Source organism: Myotis myotis, unplaced genomic scaffold, assembly GCF_014108235.1.
Source record: "Myotis myotis isolate mMyoMyo1 unplaced genomic scaffold, mMyoMyo1.p scaffold_m19_p_1, whole genome shotgun sequence".
Classification (NCBI taxonomy): domain Eukaryota; kingdom Metazoa; phylum Chordata; class Mammalia; order Chiroptera; family Vespertilionidae; genus Myotis; species Myotis myotis.
The window spans coordinates 129304960-129323114 of NW_023416313.1; the positions used below are offsets into that span (position 1 = coordinate 129304960).

The following is an 18155-nucleotide window of genomic DNA, read 5'->3' on the forward strand; positions in this document are numbered from 1 at the left end:
AGTGAAATTGCAGAAAGAGTGTGGTAAGAAGAGAGAGAGTTAAAGATGACTTTGAATCATCAAATCTGTGTAACCAAGAGGAGGATAGTACCATTTTGAGAAAGAAAGTAGAACTGTTTAAAGACAGAATGATATGTTTGTTTTGGGGCATGTTTAGTTGAAGGCAACAGAAGAGTATACAGGTGAGATGCGCAGCAAGAAAATATAATGGTACCTGACACTTAAGGGAGAGGAAGAGCAGATTTGGATCAAATGTGCAGAGGTGATAGCTGAAATTGTGAGAGTAAAGAGAATGAAAAGATGGCCAAGGACCAATGGAAACCTCTAGTGATTAAGAATGTTTATAATAATAAAAGCATAATATGCTAATTAGACCAGACATCCTTCTGGACGAAGTCAGGGCTGCGAGGGAAGTGGCGGTCCCAGGTGCCAGAGGGAAGCCGGTGCCCGCAGCTGGGGGAAGGAAGGCCTACTCTTGAATGAATTTTGTGCATCGGGCCTCTAGTAGGAATATATAAGAGGAACTGGCAAAACAGCCAGAGATAAAGACAAGTGGAGGAAGAAAAGACCAAATAACACCCAGCTTTAAGCTAAAAGTCAAGTGCTCTCAAAGAAAAAAAACACCACAAAACAAAGTACAGTTACTTCCATTGCTTTTTTTTTATAGGATGCTACTGAATTTCTGGAGGCTACAATGGTACTTGAGGTTTCTTTTAAAACATCAGGTTATCATCAGAATATATTTATGAAAAACCTGAGGGACTGATATTTACCCTTAAAAAATGAAATGTGGAAAGAGAAATACATCTTTCTGTCAATTTGTTCCAGACCACGGCCCCACATTACCAACATGGTTTGTGTGGCAATGATTGCACTGAAAGATTTTTTTCTCCTTATTTTAGATTTATAATATAAATAACACCATTTTTGCATATTGCTCAAGCCCTAATTGTTGAGAGTAGACCTGTGGTGATTCCTACTTAAAAAAAAATCAGCAAAACAACAAAGCTGCAATTTTTTTCTCTCTTTGTTTCCATGGGTAGAACATGGTAGTTTCCCCCATTTACTTATATACGTGTCTGCATAAAATACATCATATGTTTTATATAAATTCATATTACTGCCTTTTGTCTTAAGCAATTGTTCTCTTAAACTTACATGTAATAAGGTAACATCTCACCATGGCATTTCAGATGTCTTAGTCTTCATCAACCCTTCTTCCTCCCAAGCTATGCTATTATTACTACAATTCAATCTGACTTCAAATTCTCAGTCTTTCCCAACCTCTATAGACAGACAACTTCTGGGACTTCTCATTCAATAAACATGTATCAAGATGCTCTTGTGCTTTAGCCATGGTATTAAGTGCTAGGAATGGATAAATTGTGTCCCATGCACACACAGAAGGACCAGCAGTGAAAAACTTCCTATGATTAATTGTGATACACAGGTTACTGCTACGGGAGCGCAAAATGCCTGGTCCATTTCTTCACTACATTTCTCAAATCTCTTTCTATTGTCCAAATCATAGCCAATGTGTTTGTCCCAGTCTTTCTTACTACTGACTAGGAATTTTAGAACATTCTTTTCCTGAACTTCCATTCTGTCCAATTGAATAGATCTTAACAACCACCTTCAAATTTGTGTTGATGCACCATTATGATTTAACTAGAGGCCCGGTGCACAAAAATTTGTGCACTCGGGGGGAAGGGGGGGGTCCCTCAGCCCAGCCTGTGCCTTCTGGCAGTTTGGGACCCCGCGGGAGATAACGACCTGCTGGCTTAGGCCTGCTCCCGGGTGGCAGAGGGCAGGCCCAATCCCTAGGTGCAGCCCCTGGTCGGGCTCAGAGCAGGGCCGATTGGGGGGTTGGGGCACCACCCCCTGTCACACTCAAGGCAGGGTCGATGGGGAGATTGCGTCGCGACCCCCTGTCACGCACAGAGCAGGGCCAATCCGGGGGTTGGGGCACTGCCCCCTGTCACACACAGAGCAGGGCCCATCAGGGGGGTTGGGGCTCTGTACCCTGTCATGCACAGAGCAGGGCCCATCAGGGGGTTGGGGAGCTCCCTCCTGTCACTCACAGAGTAGGTCCGATATGGGAGTTGGGGCACCGTCCCCTGTCACACACAGAGCAGGGCGGATCAGTGGGTTGGGGCGCCGCCCTCTATCACCCACAGAGCGGGCCAATCAGGGGATTGGGGCGCCGCCACTGTCACACTCAGGGCAGGGCCGATGGGGAGGTTATGGCTCTACCCTGTCACACACACAGAGCAGGGCCCGGGGGGGGGGGGGGTTGTGGCCCCACCCCCTGTCACACACAGAGCCGCAGGGCTGATCAGGGTGTTTGGGCGCTGCCCCCTGTCATGCTGATCCCAGTGCCAGGAGGCCTCTCGGCTTCCTGATCCCGGTGCTGGGAGGCATATTACCCTTTTACTATATAGGGTAGAGGCCTGGTGAACGGGTGGGGGCCAGCTTGTTTGCCCTGAAGGGTGTCCTGGATCAGGGTGGGGGTCCCCACTGGGGTGCCTGGCAAGTCTGGGTGAGGGGCTGAGGGCTGTTTTCAGGCTAGGGGTGACTGAACTCCCAAACGCTCCTTTTTTCCTTTTTTTTTTTTTTTATTCTGGGCCAGCTTTAGCTTGAGGCTTGGCTCCAGCTCTTAGGCCTCTGCTCCTGAAAGTAGGTTTCTGGCCTTTGCATACAATGTTGCGAATCTGCTGGCTGAAGTCCCACGGTATTTGTTAAAATGTTTCAAACAGCCAGCTCAGAGGCCTGCAGCTGCAGGCGGGGAACGTTGGTTTCCTCCGTCACTGAGGCAAGCAAGCCTCATGTTAGTTTCAAGCTGCCTGGCTGCCGGCTGCCATCTTGGCTGACAGTTAATTTGCATATCTCGCTGATTAGCCAATGCAAAGGGTAGCGGTCGTACGCCAATTACCATGTTTCTCTTTTATTAGTGTAGATTACTTAACTTCGTTAAATGCTTATGAATGTCCCATTATCCTGTCACTGAGGTATAATGAAAAAAGACCTGGTATCTTGTCCTGTATTTGCCAAAAACATGCTGTGTGAGTTGAAATAAGTCACCCACTTTTCTGAACTTCAAACCCTTCATCTATAAAATGAATTAGATGATTCCTAACATCTTTGTCAACTCTCAGAACTAAGATCTTGGAATACAGCCCACCTTGTCATACAACAGTGTTAATTCCCTTCATAGTTGCAACTAATCTACCCTCTGCTCTCAACCACTTCTCTCCCTAGCAATCAGATATGTGTGTTTATGTCCTCTGCCCCTCTCATACACTGAGGACAGAATGCAGCTTCCCCTAGGCCTAAGTCACATATCTAGTAGAATCCAAGTCCAAAACTTTTTGTTGTTTTCTTTACTAAATATCATATAATTAAGACAAACCTTAATTCTTAACTAACCTTAATTGTAACACAACCACCACCCAGTACAGTGTAAAATCCAGTTCTTATAAACTACTCATATTTTTATTAAAATGCAATGGCCTAATTTCAAAAAAATTAATATATTATAATTTTAAAATAGAAAAATGGGGACCTTTCAATGCCATGGTGGAATTAACCAGCTTTTCATACATAGGGGTCATGTCCTTTTTTATGTTTTATATACCCGTAGCATATTAATTATATATTAGATTTTCTAGAAAGATTTGCTGATATCTAATAAAGGCTGTTTCTAAATTAATTTTATAAGTTTGATGAACACTCAATCTGCTAATATATTTACTCTGACAGTATTTTATTACCAGAAATTTATAGTAGAGCCAAAGGACTGGATACAGTGAGACTTTAATATCTACTTACATTAAGTTGTGCAACAGCAGACAAATAAATGGTTAACAAATCTGCATAAATATTATTTTGCAATTTTTTTCTGATGAATTAATGCAAGCCCTATCTGTTTCACTGAAGGTAAAAATAGCAGTTCAAGTTTTCTCCCTTTCACTTACAGTAGGTTCATTTGGATTATTATTCAAATTCTCTTTTACATGAAACAGCCTCCTTACCTGTAGGTTCTGGAGGAATGGTATTTTAATGTCAAATTCAGAGCTTTAAAAACACTATTTTACAGTAAATACACAGAGAACCACATATCTAGATGCTGGAAGAGAAAACGAAGTAATTTTCATCCTACTCTAACTGAGGTGTTTATGTTCATCATATTGACTGAGCAAGCATTATAGTAAGCCCAAAGGGATATGCTGGCATCTGCCCACTTGTGAACATAAAGAATTAATAAACTTATTCTGGGTTATTGAACTGAAATATTGAGCACCTCACTTCCACACCACGTTGTATGATACTTGGAATAATGTAGAAGGACCTTTCTGAGACTTTGTTGAATAATTAGCAGTTGCTATAATCCTTGCAGTTCATAACTACATGTCTCAGCAGAGGCATCATACCAAGCAAAAGTAGAGCTATGTCAATATAGGAGGCAAAATTTTGCAACATAGTTTTAACCACATATTGTATGGGCATATCCTAGAAATTTGAAAGTTCTACTATAAGAGGAGGAAGCATTAACATCCAATTGTTAAACTGTAATCTCAAACTCCTCTTGCCCTGCCCCCTGTATTATGATCATGAAAGAAGCCATCCCAAGGAGACATTCCACTCCTATAATCCAGAAAAAAAAAAGTATTTTAAAATATACACACATTAACTATGGAAAATGTTAAAACCAGATACAGCCTCCATCTGCCTTTTTAGAAACTCTCTAAAAGCAATTATTCTTTGGTAAGATCCATTTCTTACAATAATACAAAACCTTAATTGTATACCAGTTTACATTATTCCACAATATAGCTGTTTATATTTCGAGAGTGCAGAGTATATTTTCATATTTCAATAATGGTCAGCCATAGGAACCATGTACAATGGAAAATTTGGTTGATTAGAGTCAAAACACACACAACCTCTCTGTTAATTTTATAAAAATACTTATATCTCATTAGGAAGTAAGATGCCAGATTAATAGTGTAAATGAGAGTCAAACATAGTTATAGCACATTAAGACAAGTTGCCAAGTCTAGTAGTGAAAGTTTTATAAATAATTCTTTCTGCTTCATTTTCAGGGGTAAATAAAATAGGTGTCTATTCATATTCTCAGAGATTCTATTTATCAGAAAAAGCACCTTTTTTGTGGTCCTAAAGATATTCTCTCCACTACAGTTTCAACTTTTTGTTTCTGGGCTTAATGGAGATTGCTGACCAGGTTTTATACCCCTTTTTATTAATTTAAGAGTAACAAAATAAGTCAAAAATACTTCTTATGAAAAGTTTGACACACAACCAAAAGGAAAATGTTAAGTGTAAAAGAAATTATCAAAATATAAGAGAGTCTTGTTGTTAAGGAATAAAAGTTATGCCAACAGCTTATTAATATAAATCATGAAAAACAGAGATAGGTGTTGCAATAAACAAGAAATAGGAGTTTGAAACCAGAAATAAGAAGAATGTTCCATATGTATCTGTAGACATAAAAATAGGACACATTTCCAGATATATCGAAAATAACAAAATTGGCTATATGCTTACTTGTTCTGTTGAACCATCATATAGCATTAAAAATAGAGAGCTGCCCTCTGTGTATTCTCTACAATTGAATGAATTTTAAAACTATTTTAATTAGATTTCAAGACATTCTTTAGCTTTCAAAAACATGTTTTGGAAATCTAGATGGTGATTATAGTGGTATTCCCCCATTAGAATCTATTCACTCTTTTAAAAATGTTGAGCTGGTTTACTTTATGGAAAGTACTGTGCTGGGGTGGTACGGGGGTATGAAAATGAATAAGACATGATTACTCTTCTCAAGAAGCCTGACTCCACAGGAGAAACTTATTCAGTGGGAGAACCTGACTCATTAAATCAGGGTCTAATTTGCAGGGATCAAAAGCTTTATTCAGATCATGGCTTTGTATTTTTTCACCCAGAAGTGTAATGTATTTACATAATTTATTTGGTTTCCCGTAGTGTTAGAATTTGATTTGGCTCTTAATATATGCTTGACTTTTACAAACCTCTCATATATATAAACATATAGGTAGGTAGTAGATATGTGTATATTCATATATTTTTTTCTTACATAGATATCCCTATGCCTAATTGAAAGTAACTGAAATAAAATTGGATTATATATAAGGTCCCTTGATCATAGTTTGTTTTGTTTGTTTGTTTATTTATTTATTTATTTATTTTAAAGTTCCAGAAACCAACTTCACATACTATAATTATTAAACAAATATCACTTATTGCTATAAATATATTTGCCCTATTTAAAATCACATAATTTTGTGCATTTTTATTTTCTGAGGACTAGTGTAAGAGAAAGAAACTGTAGTAAGAAAAGGTTTCATTACATGAATGAAAACTCCATGTAAATTAGAAAAATGCAATAGCCTTACCAAGACCTTATGGCAAAAAGAATTATTATTTGTATTTGCACTATCATTACAGATAGGAAATGATTTGATTCTGTATTAAAGTGAAAACTACTTATATTGCATCTTATAACACTACTGCACATGAAAATGTAAATGTCTGCCAATGGCAAAGGTCACTTTTTATAATTAAAAAATGTTCTAAATATGTCATAAGGGGTTTTTGCTTTTATATAAAAGAATGGTAAGCATTAAATGTGGAACTATATAATCAATCAAAATAATCTAGTATTTTATTGCTAACACCATTGTGAAATATTCAAATAACTTTATAAATTAATGTATTTTCAAAATAAATAGCATACCTGCTTAAACTGAAATTTGACTATATGCATTTATTTTCAAAAGTCAAGTTTTTCTAAGTGGAATAATTTATTTAGAAGCTACTTCTGTAAATCACTGAAAGTTACATAGTTTTATGTTAAACAGATATTAAGCCAAGAACACTAAATTAATTTTCCCCTCCAGTGCTGCAGCAAATCACTATTACTACTATTGCTTGTCAATATGAAGCAAAACAGATGTTTTCCTCTATAATAGTATTCTGAAAATAACCAGACAAATGCATATTATAGTTTTAATATGCTTGAATACAAATCAACTTTGGTGGTTTGTCAAATTTTCCAGTAATTCCTAAATGATGATCTTAATTACTCTGGAAAGCAATTTCCATTTTTATCTAATAGTTAAATATTGTTTCTTTGTTTTTTTATTTGGGGATTTTCCCTTTACATATAGCTAATGGGATGACCAAATTTCACAGCAGTGATGTAGTGCTATTACAATGTATGAAACTTCTCAGCTCATTTAGCATCTCCTACTCTTTTAGATACTTGTGTTCTGTTTGCATTTATAAAAGTTCCTATCACCCTATTTATTAGAGAAAACTGTGGTGTGATGGAAAGAGCATTTAATCTGGAATTGCATCATTTCCAGGCCTAAATCTATCCTTACTAACACATAACCTCTATATGCCTTGGTTACATCATCTGTAAAATACTGACAATAACTTCCATATTTCACCATGTTTTTGTGAATATCAAGTAAGATTTGTAGGAAAATAAGCAAATCAAATGTATAGTAGTGTTGTTCACTAGAGGAAATAAACTTGTACCATTTCTACACTTGACGAGTATCCCAACTATTTGAAATTTGCCTCCTCTTAACCCCAGTGGAAAGGTGCCATCAGGGAAATTTGTGGATTCTAGCCAATACCCAGGATGCTTCTACTTAAACAAAAAAGCAATCCAAACCCATTTCTTGCCCTTTCAACCCACCTCCTAGATCTGTCAGTAATGCTAATTTTGAAAGTTATCCTGTATTTGGTTCTCAAAGTGTGGCCCAGCGCCAGCACCTTTAGCATCACCCCAAGAGCTAGTTAGAAATGCAAATCACAGGCCCACCGCAGACCTACTACTGAATCAGAAGCTCTGGTTTGAGTTTTCTCAAGTCCTCCAGGCGATTCTGATGCAGGCTCCGGTCTGAAAATCACTGCAAGCAGTCCACCTGAATCCAGCTATATAAGGTCCGTGAGTCCAGATTCCCAGACAACTTCTTATAACTTTTCAGTTGACTTGTCATTGTCCTCCCTAACAGAACACCATGCGATCCCTCCTCGAACGAGCATTAACACTGAACTGATAGGATTGAGAGGAGACCCAGAAACTCTTCCCAGACACAGCTCTGCCCCTGGGCCAACCCCATCATCATCCTCAGCAGCAAAGTAACTCGCTGGCCTTTCTCTGCTCTGTCCTTCTGCGGGCAAGCGCCAGGTGGAGAGCCGCACAAACAGGACGCGTGCCCGCTCCTCCCCCCTCGCCAGGAGAAGGGTCAGGTGGGCCCGGGTTACCTGCACTAGGGTCATCTGCGAGCCCAGCGCCAAGAGAATCTTCTCGGTCTTGGTGGGGTACGGATTGTCACGGTGCTTGTAAAGCCACTGCTTGAGGGGCCGTGCCATGTCTTGCAGAGCCTGTCGCTTGTGCCTCACCTTCCCGCTGTTCTGCCGGGCCCTGGGACACCGGGAGAGGAGAAGGCCCTAGTGAGCGGCGCTCTCTGGGTGTTGCCCGCCGGGATCCCTCAGGCGGGGAAGGATTTCAACGGTTGCTGAGGCCCCCTGCCCGATCCCCCCTCCTCCCTCCCCCGTCCTCTCCCTCCCATACCCCCCCCCCCGCCCCACAGGACACCCCCAGGCACCCAGCCCAGCCTTGGTAACCCGCCCCGCGCGTCCTGAGGTTGAGGCGAGGGAGCCACACAATTTCTGGGTGCTAATATCCTTTCCTTGGCTTGTCTCTTTGAAGTGGCCTGTTTGTCGCACAGGGGTCATGTGGCAGTGAAGGACCCTAGGTTTGTCTTAAAAAGGGGGACATCTTGAAGCCAGTAACCCAAGTTAAAGGTTTAGGTGACGATGGCTAAGTGACCTGAAGAAAAATGTTATTCAAGTTACAGATCTGTGCGGCAAGGCTGTGTCACCCTTCCCTTGCCCGCCTGCACTGCGCCCTCCTCTAGCGGTTCTGGCCTGGTGGGCTGCGTGGAGGGTGCTGCAGGCTCTTCAAAGTTAACGCATGCCTGCCGCTCAGGGCTTCCAGTCGCCTGTAGTCAAAGGAAAGGTCGCCCACTGGACGGCGGGAAGAAAGCAAGGGATGACCGCCGTCCTGCTGTCCTCGTTCCCTTCGAGCTCTCTCCAGTTTCTTTTGATCCTTTGGGGAAAAGGAGAAACTTTCCCAAGGAAGGGTACGAGGAAAACACTATAGGGGTCTTTCCCTGTATAAGGAGAATTACCAAGTTTTGAAAGCTCTGTTCCACGAAGGAAAATAAAAAAAAAAAAAACTCGTGAAAAGCATATTCCTAGGAGAAAGACTAGCAGCCTGGAGCCGGCCTTGGGCGTTGCGTTCCCAGGAGGCTCCGGGAGGTGTCGCCGCGCCAACGCCCGCGCGCCCGGCGACTCCAGGAGGCTCCTGTGCTAGTGCCGCAGCCTCTGGGGCTTTGCCTCTTCAAACACTTTGAAATGCAATTCCACCCGAAAGGACTGGTAGTAACGTTTTGAGGAAACCTAATCTCTATTTAACTAACCAGCAGCGCCCCAGAACAAGCAGCTGATGCAATCTTCCAGGTGGAGACGGCCGGGGCGGCCGCCCCCTCTCCCTCTGCCTCACCCCGCGCTCCGGTAGCCTCTCGGAGGAGGCCGGGCTAGGGACGGCTGTCCACAGGTCTGCAGCCTGAGCTGCGGGGGTCACCTCCTCACCCTGCTAAACCGAAACCCGGCAACGCAAGCTCCCGGCCTTCCCCTCCCGGCTGGCAGCGGGCCTGGCCGCGTGCGATTAGGGCGCTCAGGGCAAAGCCGACCTTCCCAACTCCCTGGCAGAGGCTAGGCGAGCCTCGAGGCTGTGGTGAAGCCTTGTTTGACAGAACGGAGGAAGCCCACGGGGCCGGCCTGACCTGAAAAGCCCCAACAGCTTGGCTCTCCCTGTTCCTACTCTTCCTGCTCAATCCTTTATATTTGGCTCTCAGTCGCGCGTCTGCACCCGAGGTTCGGAGAGGGACTGGGGTCACCCACTATCCTGAGGTCCAAGTATGGGAGGATTGCGGGGCCAGTTCCAGGTGTCCTCAGTTTCCAATAAGCCTCTTTTGAGCTGTCCTCACCAATCGATTCCCCGATATTTTCAGAAACTACTACCTTGAAATGAGAATGCGCAAAACCAGGAGGCAGAGACCTGCCCTCCTAGGATACTCCAAGCCGCTAACCCTCTCGCTCTGGTGGCCACTCGCACGCCTCCTCCGCTCACCGCCCCCACCCCTCTAGGCTGCGGGTGGCCCGGGGCCCAGGGAGGATGCGCCTACCCGGTCCTCCGGTGTCTCAGGCCGAGGTTGTCTTTGAGGGGCGGGCAGTCCGGAATGCCCACCTCGGGGCGGGCGTGGGGACTGTCCAGGACGCCGCCATAGGGGCGCCCGCCCCGCTCCCGCTCCGGAGCGCTGCGGTCCTCAAAAAGCACGGCGCCGTTGAGCTTATCGAAGACGATGGTGTTCATGGTGCGGGCGGGCAGGGGCGCCCCGCGCGGCCACAGCGCCTAGGAGCCGGGCCACCGGGAGCTCCTCAGGGCTCGGGTTCTAGGAGATGAAGGTGCCGCAGGTTACTCGCTGAGAGCGCTCACACCCTGAGCGACCGGAGCCCCAAATGAAGCCAAGGCGAGCGGCTGCGGAGTTCGTGGCAGGGGCTACACCGCCGCATCCGAACTAGGGAATCCGCACCTCTCGGTACCTGGCTAACCCGTCCCCTTCGCCCCCGCACAGTCCGGGGACAAGTCCCTGCCCTCGTCCTTGACGGGGCGATGGAGCTCTCAACGCGCTTCAACCAGGCGTGTGTACCCGCGGCGGCAAAGGAAAGTTAACTCCTGAACGAGCCTTTCTGCCTCGGTTTTAATCTGGAAGAAGCACACTCCTGAGAGCGGAGGGGATCTGCGCGGGGCCTCGCGTAGCCTTCCGTCACAGCGGAAGACTAACGCCTCTCGGAGGTTCCACTCGGGTCGTAAAGAGGGGTTGGGAGGGAGGGAAATTGGGTGGAACATGAACGACTGCGTGCGCAAGCCCCAGTTAATGAGTCTCAGGCCGTACCGGGATTTCGGGAATTTTCATGTTCTCTAGATCTGGGATGGTTTGGCTGAACCTCCTGCGTCCGTCCCTGGGGTGGGGGTGAGGGCTGGGAAAGTTAGCAGACTCAGAGCTAGAAAGTTAAGTGGTGTCAGGGACAAATGCACCACATACTCCCCCTTCCCCCAAGACCTTCCTCCCGCTCCAGGATGTGCAGGGTGGGGACAGTTCAGAGCGCCGGAGCCCGTGGCCCGGGGAGTCCCAGCCCCCCAGGGCCCACTGTCAGTGTGGTCCTCTCCCACAGTGCGGTGCGACCCTGGAGCTCCGAGCCCTTCCACGCCGCCCCTTTCCGGGGTTTCAAGGAACCGCTTCAGAGGCTGCAAGGTGTTTGGAGAGGAAGGAGGAATCGCGGCCCTTGCACCGTCGGACAAAACCTCCAGCTCACCTCCCGGGTCCCGGCGGCCGGAAGCCTCTGCCAGCCGACAGCAGTCTCAGGGGCAAGTCCTCGCTGCCGTGGCTCAGCCGAGCGCCCGTCCCGAGGAGCCCAGCCGCCCCAGCCCGCCCCACCTCCCTGCCTCCCGCCACCGAACAGCCCTCCTTCCTTTTGCTGCCGGCGCCCCTCACCCCGCCCCGCCGCGGCGTGGGCTGCCGGCACCCCCCCTCCCCCGCCCCCCACAGCCATGCACCGATCCTGTGCCTCGCCAAATGTCCACACTCTCCACAGAAGCGGCAACACGCGACCTGTGGGATCGTGACCACGGCGATTAAACGAAGGCTCGCGTCGTGGGGAGGTGAAGTCGGAACTCTGCTGGCAGTCCCGCGTCCCTTAAGACTGAGTCCTCCCGCACAGACAGGTAGGTGTCTGGGGTTTGGACACCAGGCGAAAAGTGTGCAAGCAAATTTCCGTGCTCGCAGCCCCGGTTCCGAGGTCAGGACTTAAATCCGTGCGCTCCGTGCGGCATTTACGCTGCTCCATTTGTAAAATACAGCCTTTCCCAGCCGCAGGTCTTCCCCCTCCCCAGCCCCGTCCTCCTATTTGTAGGCGTGTTTTGCTCGGCGCATCCGCCCGAGGTTTGGCACCACGGGGCCTTATCCAGCTGCCTCCAGCCGCCCAGGGGCTGGGGCCACCGGCAGCAGGCGTGGTGGAGCGGGCGGGAGAAGTCCGAGAGCTGGGTGCTCAGGCAAGGGGTCCTAGGGGCGTGGGAACCGCAGCTCCCATCTTCCGGGGGAGCCACGCGCGGTCCCCCCACACCCCCTCTCGGCTCCCGTGCGCACACTTACCCTGATTCACTCCAAACTGCCACGCGTGGAGCTCCCTCTCCGGGGAACCGCCCCGCCCAACGCCCGCCAGCAAAGTTAAAGCAGAGGAGGGGCGCCCAGGTGGGCTCCCGTCTCCAGCAGACCCTCCCGCCAGCCTTGGGGGCCACCCGGGCGCGTCCCCTCCGGACGGAGGAGAGAGGTAGGGGAAGGGCGTGGAGCGCCAGGGAGCCGGGCCGGAGCGTACCTCCCATCCAGAGGCCTCGGGCAAGGACTCGGAGACCCCAAAGCTGTACCTGGGATTGTGGGGCCGGCGGCAGGGCTGCTGGCTCTCCCGCGTCGAGGCTAGGCGCACTCCCATGCCCGCCGCATGTTTTCCGCGCGGGATCCCAGGCGCTCACCGCCGCCACCGCCGTGGTCTCGGCTTTATTTACGCAGACAGGCGCGCGCGGCCCGGGAACAGGGATGCCGAGGCCTTCTCATGTTTCCCGGCTGTCTGGCCCAGGCGGCGAACATCCTGCCGGCGCGGCATCCACGTTCCAGGGCCGGCGGGAGAAAGCCCCAGCGCCCGCCCGTCTGCGGGGACGGCAGTTAACCCTCGCAGAGGAGATGCCACGGCGGGCGCCACGGGGAGCCCCCAGCGCCGAGCCCTCCCAGCCCGGCCGGCCTCACAGGCGCGGGGCATAAGGGGCCGCTTCCTTCGCCCTTCGGGGAGAATTCTCGGAGGGGCCCCAAGTAGCCCTGCAAGCTGAGCGGCTGCGGTGCAAATCCCGTGTCTGAGCTGGCTCGAGTGTCGGAAACTTCACTACGAGTGGCTGGGCGGGAGAGACCACTGCGTACCGCGCGCCCTTCATGTTCCTCGCGATTAGCCGGAGTGAACTTAGACCTCGGTATGCGCCTGTGGGGCGCGAGCGTACTTGCAGAGCCGCTTGGACCCTGGGAGCCTCTGTTCCGGTGTCACTAGGTTTTGGGGGTCCTGGCTGTCTCAAAACCGGGCACACATTCACCTTCCGGGGCTCGCGCTGGAGTGGCTGAGCTCGCCTCGGGGCCTGGGGAAAGGGGCCGGGCTGGGGCTAGGAGAGCCCGTTGCCTAGGGGTGGAAGAGAAGGCGAGCCCAAGGCCAGGGGTCTGTGCGAAGCCAAGCGAATGGAATTGAGAAGAATCTGAGCGGGGACCAGTGCTAGGAACGAGAGAACGGTTATCAGATTCCCGTACTGGTCATATTTGACTTCCCGCCGTCGCTGCAAGTGAAAGAGCAGCGAAACCCTGGGTTGGGTGCAACTGGAGGCTCAGAGCTTCTGTCAGCCTGGAAGATCCCCAGGACTCTGAGCACCTAGACGCCCGCGTTCTCGCAGCCGTCCTCATCGCTGTAGGGACACCTTTTATCCGTTTTTAAGATCGAAAGTAGATTTACCCGCACCTGGAAGTCATGGCATCATTTGTCCTTTTCTTCTCTAGAAGTGGTTGGGCAGCGGCTCACCTAAGCATCTTCCTTTTATATACTAGAGCTATTTCCCCCAAGACTAATCAGACCCCTGAATTTTCCCTATGTTACCCCCTCCCCAAACTACCTGGCAGCAAACCGGGCAGTGGAGCAATCTAAAGCGGAAGAGGATGTAGGTTCACATTTTTGAACATCAGGTGTATAAATATCATCATTTGATCACCGCGTCCTATTTCTCTTTTATGATATAACTTGCTGTTGTAGCGCAGGCGTCTTGTCATTGGAGCTGCACTTGACTAGCTGTGGTGTGGGTTCAGGGCAGAGAAGGGCTTTGACCTCGCTGGAGGGAGTTAAAGTCAAGGACACATCATAAAGTTTCAGCCCCAGACTTGCTGTGAATAACTGGCACAACAAAAGTAGTCCTAATTGGTAATTTATAGGAGGGAAAGAAACCTGTTCCTCCTGCTGTGGTCTCCGTGACTGTGCTGTGGCCACCAGACATGACAATGAAATCAGCTGTAACACTGCCCTCTGACATATATTGGTCAGCTGTGCTAGGTAAAGCAACAGGCCTGTGTGCAGTTGCTTGCATTTCTCAGTACCTACTCTACTGACTTATAGAGCTGTATGCTGCAATATAGGCTAGTACAGAGCAAATTAATTTTGTTGTTTTAGTCTTACCTTATTTACACAATTTTAAATGCATTTAGGGAATTTTGGTTGAAGACATATTTACATGTATAGACTTACATGTAAAATTTGTTTTCTTAAACTCTGATATAAACTATATAGCAAAATATCTTTCAGCAATTATTTTTTAATGTAGTAGAGGAGTAATATACACCTCAGTCTCAGGTTAAGTCACTGAAAATTAATATATGATAATTACTTTAGAGTATAGTTTAGTCATTAGAATTCATTTAAAAATGAAAGAATATTGGAAGATCTATTTTAAAGTGAAATTGCGTGGAGAATCCCTCTCTAATATGCAATGAGCACGTATTTTGTGACAGACCAAAATTTTGTTTTTGCATTTTATCCTTTATGTATTTTAATCCACTGTTTAGATACATTTATCATTATTTTCAATGTCACATTTTCCTAAAATTACTCCACTTCTTATGCTATATTCCAATCTCAGTTTATGAAATGCTGTATTATAACCTTCAGAAGTCAAGCTTTCAGTTTTAGAAAGACTTAAGAAAGTGTATGTAGTTTGTGGGAGATTGCTATATGTAGCAGGGGGAGAAACTTAGGCCAGAGTTAGAAAACTTGATCCCTAATCTTAATTCTAGTTAATTTGATGCTGATTTAACCTGAATTTACCGAAGTGTAAAATGAAGATGATTGAGTTTTCCATAAACTTGTCTTATGCTCTCATCAAGATATTTTTTAAATGTGAAAGGTACTTATTGCTAAAGCTAGAAAAATGTTAAGTAAAAACATTTAGTAGAAATCTAAATTCATTCTATTGGACTTTGAGTGGTTATAAATATAATTTTGCTTTCTAATGAAGGGGGAAAAGAAGCCTTCATTTTTGGCATGTTGATATTTTACCAAGGTATTTGACATTTCAGAACAAATATTGGTCATAATTTTTGAAAATAATGATTGCTTTTAAACCCTCTTTTCCAATTATTACTTATAGGCAATTAAATAAATTACAAAGCATGGAATGACTGTCTATTCCTGTCCCAATGGCATAAAATAATAAATTTATGGACAAATAGGTCCACCTCACACTTGGATAGTCAGACCTGTAGAGATACATATTGGAACAACATAGCAAGACACAGCTGCAGAAACATTGTGCGCAAACTAGTAGAATGGGTGGTCCGCAAGTACCTCACAGGTATTTTTGCTTTATTTATACTTTAATCAAATAAATAATACAAAATAAGTTTTCTCACAGAGGGACTTTTCCATAAATTCACTCTCTAGCAACCAAAGATTAGAGTACAAGTGGAAGTTCCTCTTCAGCTAGCGCCACCCAATCACATTCTCAGAGGCAGCCACCAAGAGGTGGCCATTGCTGGTCTGATGTGCATCAATTCTACCTTTCTCTATGCAGTCACATACAGGAATACAGACAAAACATTATAGTTTTGTTTTATTCGTTTTAAAAATAAATGATACCATACCTTACATAAGTGTATACACACAAAGAGATGTATTAAACTAAAACTTGCTTTTTCACTCAATAATTTCATAGAGAATGTTCATAATAGTATATATAAATATAACGCCTTTTAACTGTTATATAATCCATTTAGCCATTCCCCTATGAAAGTCTTTGTCTTTCCAATTTTCACAATTATGAACATCAAACATTTTTGTATATGATCCTTTCTGCACATGTGTAAATATTTCTATAGGGATAGCTACACAGACTAGAATTACTGGGTTGAAGGAAACATGATTTTAAAAATTTTGATAGATATTTCCAAATTTCTCTTCAACCTACACTCCCACTAACACACGAGTGTCCCCATTGCCTCACATGCTTATACACCATTGTATATGTTCAGTCTTTATAATGTTTGCCTACATGATGAGTAAAATAATGTCATTGTTTGAGAGCCTTTTCACTTATTTATATCATTTTATTTTTTTAATTGAAGACATTTGCTTATGGCCATTGCTTACATTCTTTTTGTTGCTGTTAATCCTCACCAGAGGATATTTTTCCATTGACTTTTAAAAGAGAGTGGAAGGAGGATGGGAAGGAGAGTAAAGAGAAACATATTAATAGATGACAGAGAGATACCTATATGATTGGTTGCCTCCGGCTTGTGCCTCAGCTGGGGCCACCGGTCAACCTGCAACCCAGGTATGTGCCCTTGTCCAGGAATCGAACCTGAGACCCTTCACTGTGTGGGCAGATGCTCCAACTACTGAGCAACACAGGCCAGGGCTATTGCTTACATTCTTATTAGTTGCATTCTTATTATGCTTTATAAAGGTTTTTTGTAAATAATTTTTCCATATGTATATGCTTTATATATTGCAAATATGTTACCTGGTCTAACATCTGCCTTTTACCTACTTTCTCTTTTGCTTTACTAAATGTTTAAATGTGAATATAGGTCAATAATTCTATCTTTTCGTTTATGAATTCTGGGTTTTGTGACTTTCCTACAAAGATTTTTTCCTATATTTTCTTCTAATAGTTTAAAATAATTGTTTTCACTTGGCTGCTTAATCCTCCTAAAATTAATTTGTATGTGTTGTGAGGTAGAAATCTAATTTGATTTTTTTTCTCTCCAATTGTGTGGGCAATTATTCCTATGGCACTTATTAAAGACTTTTTTCCCCATTGATTAGAAACAACTTTTCTCATAAACGTGGTGAATTCCTTTCCATGTGTAGGTTGGTCCAAAAAGGCTTTGAGCCCGGCTGGTGTGGCTAGTTGCTGAGCGTTAACCCATGAACCAGGAGCTCATGGTTCTATTCCCGGTCAGGGCACATGCCCTGGTTGCGGGCTTGATTCCCAGTAGGGGGCATGCAGGAGGCATCTGATCAATGATTCTCCCTTCCTCTCTGAAATCAATAAAAATAAAAAGGCTTTGAGAGATGTTGCAAAACACCAATAGACTGTAGCAAATTTACAATAAATCTCACAATTTAAAAAACATCTTGCACTCTAAAGACTTTCAATATTATTCTGTCCTAATTTCAGAACATGTTAAGTATTGAAATAGTTATGTGCACTGCCTGGTAATGGCTCTAATTTAGAAGGCTAATTCAATACTGTTCCAGGATGAAACTGCCGTTTATTCCGTCAGTAACCTGTTCAGAAGCAGGAGAGCAGTTTCAGGCAGCCATGGTCTTCAGAGTAGAGTATGGCTGCACAGGGATTTTCAAATATATCACATGATGAGGTGATAACCGACCCCAAGCAATATAAGATTAATTCACAAAAGTGATGAGCCCCTGCACCCATGATTTGAAGAAGTAAACTGCATCTATCTTTTTATTCCATTTTTTTATGGAATGGGAATTAATTTTTTTTCACAAAGTAGCCAGTCAAGATGAGAACCTTCAATATGGTTGTACATTTGTCAAATTCACTCGGGACAAAAACACAAATACTTTATCACCTCCATTTCTAAAAAAACATGAACTAGATATAAGTGCAGAAGATACAAACAATAACCAGTTAGTAGAGCTGAGATACAGGTGGGCTAATGTCTTGTGGTACTTCACAGATCTTGAGACAGGACCTGAAGTAAACCTGGAGCTCCAACACCCCAACATCCCTTGATATCAAAGTATCTTCAGTAACCTGCAACAATTACTGAGTCTCCATTGCGTTACACACATGAAAATGCTCTATATACTGGGGTCCTGAGGGAACCCTGAGGAATATTTCATCTTCAAAACATGCATTGAAATACTAG

At 45.3% G+C, this 18155-nt stretch overlaps 1 protein-coding gene across 1 annotated transcript in view; it reads right to left on the reverse strand.

The window, feature by feature from the left end:
• The window catches only part of MKX (mohawk homeobox), a 78522-nt gene extending 68027 nt beyond the window's left edge, over window positions 1–10495 (reverse strand). The window contains exons 1-2 of the mRNA XM_036320912.1: window positions 10308–10495; window positions 8320–8479 (exon numbers count right to left, since the gene is read on the reverse strand). Of these exons, the coding sequence (XP_036176805.1) occupies window positions 8320–8479; window positions 10308–10495 (348 nt within the window). The remainder of the gene's footprint in view (window positions 1–8319; window positions 8480–10307) is intronic.
• Between the last annotated feature and the right edge of the window lie 7660 nt (window positions 10496–18155).